We start from the raw sequence: 10702 nt of genomic DNA, 5'->3' as shown, positions 1-10702 counted from the left end.
GCAGGCTCCGGGACGCGGGGGGAGCAGGCTCCGGGGACGCGGGGGGAGCAGGCTCCGGGGACGCGGGGGGAGCAGGCTCCGGGGACGCGGGGGGGGGGGGGGGGCAGGCTCCGGGGACGCGGGGGGGGGGGGGGCAGGCTCCGGGGACGCGGGGGGAGCAGGCTCCGGGGACGCGGGGGGAGCAGGCTCCGGGGACGCGGGGGGAGCAGGCTCCGGGGACGCGGGGGGAGCAGCTCCGGGGGGGGGGGGGGGGGGAGCAGGCTCCGGGGACGCGGGGGGAGCAGGCTCCGGGACGCGGGGGGAGCAGGCTCCGGGGACGCGGGGGGAGCAGGCTCCGGGGACGCGGGGGGGGCAGGCTCCGGGGACGCGGGGGGAGCAGGCTCCGGGGACGCGGGGGGAGCAGGCTCCGGGGACGCGGGGGGAGCATGCTCCGGGGACGCGGGGGGAGCAGGCTCCGGGGACGCGGGGGGAGCAGGCTCCGGGGACGCGGGGGGAGCAGGCTCCGGGGACGCGGGGGGAGCAGGCTCCGGGGACGCGGGGGGAGCAGGCTCCGGGGACGCGGGGGGGAGCAGGCTCCGGGGACGCGGGGGGAGCAGGCTCCGGGGACGCGGGGGGGAGCAGGCTCCGGGGACGCGGGGGGGAGCAGGCTCCGGGGACGCGGGGGGAGCAGGCTCCGGGGACGCGGGGGGAGCAGGCTCCGGGGACGCGGGGGGAGCAGGCTCCGGGATAGGGTTGACCCACCTGGATGTCCCGGTGAAGTAGCTGTTTGGTGAGTCTCTTCAGTGACACGGATTCCTTCTCGGGAAAGCCAGCCTTGCGGTTGAGGAGGGGGATTTTGGAGGTGTCCCGGGTCATGGACTGAGGGTGGAAGTAATTGAGAGCCTTGAAGTCATTGTGCACTGCATGGCCGACCACAACCTTCCCACACAGCACCTTCAGTATCTGCAGGGGGGGCAAAACACCACAGGTTTGCAAACAACGCGGCAAATTGAAGGGGCCCCTGCACCGGGAGCGGGTTTACCCGCCCTGGAGGGGGTGCAGCGGAGATTAACCCGAGTGATACCGGGGTAAAAGCTGATCCCTGGGATGAGAGGGCTGTCCCATCAGGAGAGAGTGAGCAGACTGGGCCGATATGCTCCAGAGTTTAGAAGAATGAGAGGTGATCTCATTGAAACACACAACACTCTTACAGGGCTTGACAGGATAGATGCAGGAAGGGTGTTTCCCCCCCCGGGCTGGGGAGTCTAGAACCAGGGGTCACAGTCTCAGGATAAGGGCTCGGCCATTGAGGACTGAGATGAGGAGGAATTTCTTCACTCAGAGGGAGGTGAATCTTTGGAATTCTCTGCCCCAGAGGGCTGTGGAGCCTCAGTCGCTGAGTATATTCAGGGCCGAGATCGAGAGGTTTTTGGCCTCGAGGGGAATCGAGGGATCGGGCGGGAAAGTGGAGTTGAGGCCAAAGATCAGCCGTGATCTGATTAAATGGCGGAACGGGCTCGAGGGGCCGAATGGGCCTCCTCCTGTTCCTGTGTAACAGGCTCCAGGGGCTGAATGGGCCCCCTCCTGTTCCTGTGTAACAGGCTCGAGGGGCTGAATGGGCCTCCTCCTGTTCCTGTGTAACAGGCTCCAGGGGCTGAATGGGCCTCCTCCTGTTCCTGTGTAACAGGCTCGAGGGGCTGAATGGGCCTCCTCCTGTTCCCTGTGTAACGGGCTCGAGGGGCTGAATGGGCCTCCTCCTGTTCCTGTGTAACAGGCTCGAGGGGCTGAATGGGCCCCCTCCTGTTCCTGTGTAACAGGCTCGAGGGGCTGAATGGGCCTCCTCCTGTTCCTGTGTAACAGGCTCGAGGGGCTGAATGGGCCCCCTCCTGTTCCTGTGTAACAGGCTCGAGGGGCTGAATGGGCCCCCTCCTGTTCCTGTGTAACAGGCTCGAGGGGCTGAATGGGCCTCCTCCTGTTCCTGTGTAACAAGCTCAAGGGGCTGAATGGGCCTCCTCCTGTTCCTGTGTAACAGGCTCGAGGGGCTGAATGGGCCTCCTCCTGTTCCCTGTGTAACGGGCTCGAGGGGCTGAATGGGCCTCCTCCTGTTCCTGTGTAACAGGCTCGAGGGGCTGAATGGGCCTCCTCCTGTTCCTGTGTAACAAGCTCGAGGGGCTGAATGGGCCTCCTCCTGTTCCTGTGTAACGGGCTCGAGGGGCTGAATGGGCCTCCTCCTGTTCCTGTGTAACAGGCTCGAGGGGCTGAATGGGCCTCCTCCTGTTCCTGTGTAACAAGCTCGAGGGGCTGAATGGACCTCCTCCTGTTCCTGTGTAACAGGCTCGAGGGGCTGAATGGGCCTCCTGTTCCTGTGTAACAGGCTCGAGGGACTGAATGGGCCTCCTCCTGTTCCTGTGTAACAGGCTCGAGGGGCTGAATGGGCCTCCTCCTGTTCCTGTGTAACAAGCTCGAGGGGCTGAATGGACCTCCTCCTGTTCCTGTGTAACAGGCTCGAGGGGCTGAATGGGCCTCCTCCTGTCCCTGTGTAACAGGCTCGAGGGGCTGAATGGGCCTCCTCCTGTTCCTGTGTAACAGGCTCGAGGGGCTGAATGGGCCTCCTCCTGTTCCTGTGTAACGGGCTCGAGGGGCTGAATGGGCCTCCTCCTGTTCCTGTGTAACAGGCTCGAGGGGCTGAATGGGCCTCCTGTTCCTGTGTAACAGACTCGAGGGGCTGAATGGGCCTCCTCCTGTTCCTGTGTAACAGGCTCGAGGGGCTGAATGGGCCTCCTCCTGTTCCTGTGTAACAGGCTCGAGGGGCTGAATGGGCCTCCTCCTGTTCCTGTGTAACAGGCTCGAGGGGCTGAATGGGCCTCCTCCTGTTCCTGTGTAACAGGCTCGAGGGGCTGAATGGGCCTCCTCCTGTTCCTGTGTAACAGGCTCGAGGGGCTGAATGGCCTCCTCCTGTTCCTGTGTAACAGACTCGAGGGGCTGAATGGGCCTCCTCCTGTTCCTGTGTAACAGGCTCGAGGGGCTGAATGGGCCTCCTCCTGTTCCTGTGTAACAGGCTCGAGGGGCTGAATGGGCCTCCTCCTGTTCCTGTGTAACGGGCTCGAGGGGCAAACACCCCAAGTCCCCCCCCCCCTCTTCAGTCCCTCCCCCAGTGTCCATCACCCCCTCCCCCGGGGGCTCACCTCTTTCTGGGCCAGTTTGAAGGGCGTGGCGTTCCTCATGTGATGGCGGCGGACCCCGCTCCAGCGGGTGCGGAAGTCAGTGATGGGGTTGGGGGGCAGCACGAAGCGGTCGTACACCAGGTCCCCCTCGTAGCCGACGACGCTGCAGCGCGCCAGCTCGCTCCTGCGGCCCCCCGGGCCCGTGCCCACCATCTCGCAGTCCAGGGCCACGCACTTGTAGGGCTTGCCGGGGGCCGGGGACGCGACCGGCGGGAGGCCGCTCTGACTCTCGCCCAGGAGCAGGCTCCTGTCGGGCGCCGGCGGCGGGGGGGCCGTCCCTCGCCCGGGGGGCCCAGCCTTGCCCGCCGGCGGCGGCGCGGTGCCCCCACCTCCGCGGGCGAACGCGTGTCGGGGGGAGGCGGAGGGCGAGGTTGAGGAGAGCTTCCACTGCTGAGTGTCGCGGCAGACGCTGCGGAGGGCGGTGGCCGGGCTGCCGGCCGGAGCGCCGGGGAGGAGGGCCTGGCCGGGCCGGACCCCCTGGGACCCACCGGCCCACGCCGCAGTCTGCGTGCCGCGCCGCCCCGCGTCCTGAGCCCGGGCCCCCAGCTGCTTCTTGTTCAGGTAGCCCTTGCGCTCCAGGTAGCTGCGGCGGCTCAGGAAGCGCTTGTGCTTGAGGCCGGCGGCACTCGGCTTCCTGCCCGGCCCGGCGGCGGAGAAGTCCAGGTTCAGCGTGAAGTCCGACATGGCGAGGCGAGGCGGGGCAACCGGGCCCCCTCGCTGCCAGCGGGCACAGGGCCAGCTCACCGGGCCCCGGACTCTGCAAACCCGCTCGCCAACACCGTCCCGAGTCCGGCCGCTCAGACACCAACAACGCCAGCCATCTCGGTATCTGCAACGCAAACAACACAGGCATCAGGGTAAAGAACATCGGGAGCAGGAGCGGGAGCAGGGGCCTCTCGAGCCTGCCCCGCCATTCTGTGAGATCGCCGCTGACCCGATCCCGGGGCTCGGCTCCACTTCCCCGTAACCCTCGGCTCCCTTATCGCTCAAAAATCAGCTTCCTCAGCAACCCCTCCCTCGTACCCCAGTATTGACACCTCAAGGCAGATATAAGCTACCTCAGCACGGGCTGAAAATTCAACCTGGGGAGCTGCGCGTGCAGTCCCGTCCCATTTGCAAAGCGGAGGAGATTTCGAAAGTGATTTGACAGAATGTCGAGCTGAGGACACAAAGCAGTCGACATTAACCCGTAGCCTGCCAAACACGGTGGCCATACGCGTGCTGGGAAGGAGCGGGGATTAACACTGCCCCCCCCTGTACAGCGGGAGACCATCGAACTGTGATACCATTGTGACACTTGGCCTGCCCTTGTGACCAGCCCATGGGCCCGGGTGACCCACAACAATATCGGCACGTCTCTGTGTAACAGAGAGGTTTCCCACACTGCTGTTACCGAGAAGGCGCGAAACACCCAGTCTTTCCTAAACTCGGGCCGTGTCTGGTATTGTGACCCATTGCTGCCCGACCCAAATTGTCCCAACAACCGGATAGCCTGCCCAGGCCGCTCCAGAGGGAACTATGTAAAGGAGAAATTCATTGCATTTCTATAGCACCGTGCACGACCTCAAGACATCCCAAAGCGCTTTGCAGCCAGTGACATACTTCTATTGAAGTGTCATGCAGGAAACACATCAGATAATTTGTACACCGCAAGCTCCCACAAACAGCAATGTGATAACATAGAGAATAGGTGCAGGAGCAGGCCATTCGGCCCCTCGAGCCTGCACCACCATTCAATAAGATCATGTCTGATCATTCCCTCAGTACCCCTTTCCGGCTTTCTCTCCATACCCCTTGATCCCTTTAGCCGTAAGGGCCACATCTAACTCCCTTTTCAATATATCCAACGAACTGGCCTCAACAACTCTCTGTGGTAGAGAATTCCACAGGTTCACAATTCTCTGGGTGAAGAAGTTTCTCCTCATCTCGGTCCTAAATGGCTTACCCCTTATCCTTAGACTGTGACCCCTGGTTCTGGACTTCCCCAACATTGGGAACATTCTTCCCGCATCTAACCTGTCCAGTCCCGTCAGAATTTTATGTTTCTATGAGATCCCCTCTCATCCTTCTAAACTCCGGTGAATACAGGCCCAGTCGATCCAGTCTCTCCTCATATGTCAGTCCTGCCATCCCGGGAATCAGTCTGGTGAACGTTCGCTGCACTCCCTCAACAGCAAGAACGTCCTTCCTCAGATTAGGAGACCAAAACTGAACACAATATTCCAGGTGAGGCCTCACCAAGGTCCTGTACAACTGCAGTAAGACCTCCCTGCTCCTATACTCAAATCCCCTCGCTGTGAAGGCCAACATACCATTTGCCTCCTTCACCGCCTGCTGTACCTGTATGCCTAATGACCAGGCCCAGGACACCGGGGAGAACTCCCCCTGCTCTTCTTCCAATAGTGGCCCCGGGATCTTTTACATCCACCCGATGGGGCAGATGGGGCCTCGGTTTAACGTCTCATCTGACCCGTAATGGAGCTGGCTCTGAGCTCATGTTCTTTCAAAGCCCCTCAGTAATGCTCACTCAATGGGAGGGGGGGGGCGTGCTGCCTCCAGTGGTGGACCTGCCGCTCCGCACGTGAGAGGCGGGTAGCATATTCAACTGCAGGAAGCTTCACAATGAATCCCAGTTCCCGCTCCACACACAGACGTTGGTGCGGCTGCTGGACCAGGGAGGGCTTCACAATACAGCTTCCCAATGGGCGGCAGGGGGGGGGCTATTGAACCAGGGAGGGCAACACATATCAGGTCCACAATGGGCAATGGGGGTATTGAACTAGGGGAGCAGCACATGTGGGGTCCTCAATGGGTGAGGGGGGCTATTGAACGAGGGAAGGCAACACATATCAGGTCACGCCCTGGAGCCTCCCTCCCCCTCCCCCATCGTCTCTCACTCTCGGGTCCCTTTTACCCACCGGACCCTGTCTCCCCTCCCCCCGGGACCTCTCCCCGTCCCACCTTCTGTCTCTCCCCCAGTCCCACACCCTCTGGGACCCTCTGACTCTCACTGCCCTCACACTCTCTCTCTGTCCCCCCCTCCCTCCCTCGGTGTTCCCGAGCCTCGGTTCCCACTGTTCCCGCAGTCCCCTCCGTCCTCCCTCACTCCCTCGTCCTCGCTCCCCAACCCCCGTCCCCCTCTCAGTGTGTTTCCCTGGGGCCTCACACTCCTTCCCTCCGTGCTCCCCCAGCCCTCAGTCTGTGTGTCCCCCGCTCTCCCTCCTCTCACACCCCAGGACCTCGGGCCCAACATTGCCCCCCCAGACCTGTTCACACTCCGCCCATCACACTCCCTCTCCGCGGGCCCCCGCAGTCTCTCCCTCCCCTCACACCCTGGGCCTCCCCACCCCCCCAGTCTCTCACCGTCTCCCCCTCCCCAACCCCAGCCCCTCACACTCACTCCCTCCAGGCTCCCTCATTCTCTCCCTCACATCCTCCCAGTCTCAGTGTCTCACTCTCCCTGAGCCCCTCTCTCTCTCACTACCCGGTCCCCCTCAGTCACTCACTCCCTCAGTCCCTCACTCACTCACTCCTCCTCAGTCACTCCCTCAGTCCATCACTCACTCTCCCTCAGCCCCTCACTCACTCTCCCTCAGTCCCTCACTCACTCCCCCTCAGCCCCTCACTCACTCCCCCTCAGCCCCTCACTCACTCCCCCTCAGTCCCTCACTCACTCCCCCTCAGCCCCTCACTCACTCCCCCTCAGCCCCTCACTCACTCTCCCTCAGCCCCTCACTCACTCCCCCTCAGTCCCTCACTCACTCCCCCTCAGTCCCTCACTCACTCTCCCTCAGCCCCTCACTCACTCCCCCTCAGCCCCTCACTCACTCTCCCTCAGTCCCCTCACTCACTCAGTCCCTCACTCACTCCCCCTCAGCCCCTCACTCACTCCCCCTCTGTCCCTCACTCACTCTCCCTCAGTCCCTCACTCACTCCCCCTCAGCCCCTCACTCACTCCCCCTCAGTCCCTCATTCACTCCCCCTCAGCGCCTCACTCACTCCCCCTCAGTCCCTCACTCACTCCCCCTCAGTCCCTCACTCACTCCCCCTCAGTCCCTCACTCACTCCCCCTCAGTCCCTCACTCACTCCCCCTCAGTCCCTCATTCACTCCCCCTCAGCCCCTCACTCACTCCCCCTCAGCCCTCACTCACTCCCCCTCAGTCCCTCACTCACTCCCCCTCAGTCCCTCACTCACTCCCTCAGCCCCTCACTCACTCCCACTCAGTCCCTCACTCACTCCCCCTCAGTCCCTCACTCACTCCCCCTCAGCCCCTCACTCACTCCCCCTCAGTCCCTCACTCACTCCCCCTCAGCCCCTCACTCACTCCCCCTCAGTCCCTCACTCACTCCCCCTCAGCCCCTCACTCACTCCCCCTCAGCCCCTCACTCCCCCTCAGCCCCTCACTCACTCCCCCTCAGTCCCTCACTCACTCCCTGGGGAAGCACCCCTCACACTCCCTCAACTCCTGGGCCTTTACTCTCCCTCTCTCACACTCCCTCAGTCCCTCCCCACCTCCCTCACTCACTCCCCCTCAGCCCCTCACTCACTCCCCCTCAGCCCTCACTCACTCCCCCTCAGTCCCTCACTCATTCCCTCACTCACTCCCCCTCAGTCCCTCACTCACTCCCCCTCACTCACTCAGTCCCTCACTCACTCTCCCTCAGCCCCTCACTCACTCCCCCTCAGTCCCTCACTCACTCCCCCTCAGTCCCTCACTCACTCTCCCTCAGCCCCTCACTCACTCCCCCTCAGCCCCTCACTCATTCTCCCTCACTCACTCTCCCTCACTCACTCCCCCTCAGTCCCTCACTCACTCCCCCTCAGTCCCTCACTCACTCTCCCTCAGCCCCTCACTCATTCTCCCTCCCTCAGTCCCTCACTCACTCCCCCTCAGCCCCTCACTCACTCCCCCTCAGTCCCTCACTCACTCCCCCTCAGTCCCTCACTCACTCTCCCTCAGCCCCTCACTCACTCCCTCTCAGTCCCTCACTCACTCTCCCTCAGCCCCTCACTCACTCCCCCTCAGTCCCTCACTCATTCTCCCTCCCTCAGTCACTCCCCCTCAGCCCCTCACTCACTCCCCCTCAGCCCCTCACTCACTCCCACTCAGTCCCTCACTCAGTCCCCCTCAGTCCCTCACTCACTCCCTCACTCACTCCCTCACTCACTCCCCCTCAGTCCCTCACTCACTCCCCCTCAGTCCCTCACTCACTCCCCCTCAGCCCCTCACTCACTCCCTCAGCCCCTCACTCACTTCCCCTCAGTCCCTCACTCACTCCCCCTCAGTCCCTCACTCACTCCCCCTCAGCCCCTCACTCACTCCCACTCAGTCCCTCACTCACTCCCCCTCAGTCCCTCACTCACTCACCCTCAGCCCCTCACTCACTCCCCCTCAGTCCCTCACTCACTCCCCTCAGTCCCTCACTCACTCCCCCTCAGTCCCTCACTCACTCCCCCTCAGCCCCTCACTCACTCCCTCAGCCCCTCACTCACTCCCCTCAGTCCCTCACTCACTCCCCCTCAGTCCCTCACTCACTCCCCCTCAGCCCCTCACTCACTCCCTCACTCACTCCCCCTCAGTCCCTCACTCACTCCCCCTCAGCCCCTCACTCACTCCTCCTCAGTCCCTCACTCACTCTCCCTCAGTCCCTCACTCACTCCCCCTCAGTCCCTCACTCACTCCCCCTCAGTCCCTCACTCACTCCCCCTCAGTCCCTCACTCACTCCCCCTCAGCCCCTCACTCACTCCCTCAGTCCCTCACTCACTCCCCCTCAGCCCCTCACTCACTCCCCTCAGTCCCTCACTCACTCCCCCTCACTCACTCCCTCAGCCCCTCACTCACTCCCTCAGCCCCTCACTCACTCCCCCTCAGTCCCTCACTCACTCCCCCTCAGCCCCTCACTCACTCCCCCTCAGTCCCTCACTCACTCCCCCTCAGCCCCTCACTCACTCCCCCTCAGTCCCTCACTCACTCCCTCAGTCCCTCACTCACTCCCCCTCAGCCCCTCACTCACTCCCCCTCAGCCCCTCACTCACTCCCCCTCAGTCCCTCACTCACTCCCCCTCAGTCCCTCACTCACTCCCTCACTCACTCCCCCTCAGCCCCTCACTCACTCCCCCTCAGCCCCTCACTCACTCCCTCAGTCCCTCACTCACTCCCCCTCAGCCCCTCACTCACTCCCCCTCACTCACTCCCCCTCAGCCCCTCACTCACTCCCTCACTCACTCCCCCTCAGCCCCTCACTCACTCTCCCTCAGCCCCTCACTCACTCCCCCTCAGCCCCTCACTCACTCCCTCACTCACTCCCCCTCAGCCCCTCACTCACTCTCCCTCAGTCCCTCACTCACTCCCCCTCAGCCCCTCACTCACTCCCCCTCACTCACTCCCCCTCAGCCCCTCACTCACTCCCTCACTCACTCCCCCTCAGTCCCTCCCCACCTCCCTCACTCACTCACCGGGGCCCAGGCCCGAGCCGCCCGCTGCACTTCCGGGTCACCGCGGGAGGCGTTCACTTCCGGGGTCACCGTACGAGGTACAGAGAGAGAGAGAGAGTGAGTGTGGGAATGGAGAGAGAGAGAGAGAGAGAGTGTGGGAATGGAGAGAGAGAGAGAGTGGGAATAGAGAGAGAGAGGGAGAGAGAGGGAGTGTGGGAATGAAGAGAGAGGGAGTGTGGGAATGGAGAGAGAGGGAGTGTGGGAATGGAGAGAGGGGGAGTGTGGGAATGGAGAGAGAGAGAGGGAGTGTGGGAATGGAGAGAGAGGGAGTGTGGGAATGGAGAGAGAGAGAGAGGGAGTGTGGGAATGGAGAGAGAGAGAGAGAGAGAGTGTGGGAATGGAGAGAGAGAGAGAGAGAGAGTGGGAATGGAGAGAGAGGGAGTGTGGGAATGGAGAGAGAGAGGGAGTGTGGGAATGGAGAGAGAGAGGGAGTGTGGGAATGGAGAGAGAGAGAGAGTATGGGAATGGAGAGAGAGAGAGAGTATGGGAATGGAGAGAGAGAGAGAGTATGGGAATGGAGAGAGAGAGAGAGTATGGGAATGGAGAGAGAGAAAGAGTGTGGGAATGGAGGGAGAGAGAGAGGGACTGTCGGAATGGAGAGATAGAGAGAGAGTGTGGGAATGGAGTGAGAGAGAGAGTGTGGTAATGGAGAGAGAGAGAGAGTGTGGGAATTGAGAGTGAGTGTGGGAATGGAGAGAGAGAGAGAGAGAGGGAATGTGGGGATGGAGAGAGAGAGAGTGAGTATGGGAATGGAGAGAGAGAGAGTGAGTATGGGAATGGAGAGAGAGAGAGAGGAGGATGGGGGAAGGAGAGAGAGAGAGAGAGGGTGTGGAATGGAGGGGGGATGAAGAGTAGTGTGGGTTGGGTTGGTTTTGTGTTGGTTTTTTGGTGGGGGTTGGTGTTTGTGGGGTTGTGTGTTGGGGGTTGGTTGTTGTTGTGGGGGTTGGTTGTTTTTGTGTTGGGGTTTGTTGTGTGTTGGGGTTGTTGTGTTGTGAGGGAGA

At 62.4% G+C, this 10702-nt stretch overlaps 1 protein-coding gene across 1 annotated transcript; it reads right to left on the bottom strand.

Annotated features, from left to right (window-relative positions):
• Positions 1-294: 294 nt before the first annotated feature.
• On the bottom strand, positions 295-9693 carry LOC139249796 (interferon-stimulated 20 kDa exonuclease-like 2; the record flags this gene model as incomplete). The annotated part of the gene is made up of 3 exons (XM_070872558.1): positions 9663-9693; positions 3165-4032; positions 295-942 (listed from the first exon to the last, which is right to left on the bottom strand). Coding segments are annotated over exons 2-3 (1371 nt in total), but the record flags the coding sequence as incomplete, so codon positions are not given.
• Between the last annotated feature and the right edge of the window lie 1009 nt (positions 9694-10702).

This window comes from Pristiophorus japonicus, unplaced genomic scaffold, assembly GCF_044704955.1.
Source record: "Pristiophorus japonicus isolate sPriJap1 unplaced genomic scaffold, sPriJap1.hap1 HAP1_SCAFFOLD_3320, whole genome shotgun sequence".
Taxonomy (NCBI): domain Eukaryota; kingdom Metazoa; phylum Chordata; class Chondrichthyes; family Pristiophoridae; genus Pristiophorus; species Pristiophorus japonicus.
The sequence above is the reverse complement of the archived record's forward strand: the minus strand, read 5'-3'. Positions and strand labels throughout refer to the sequence as shown.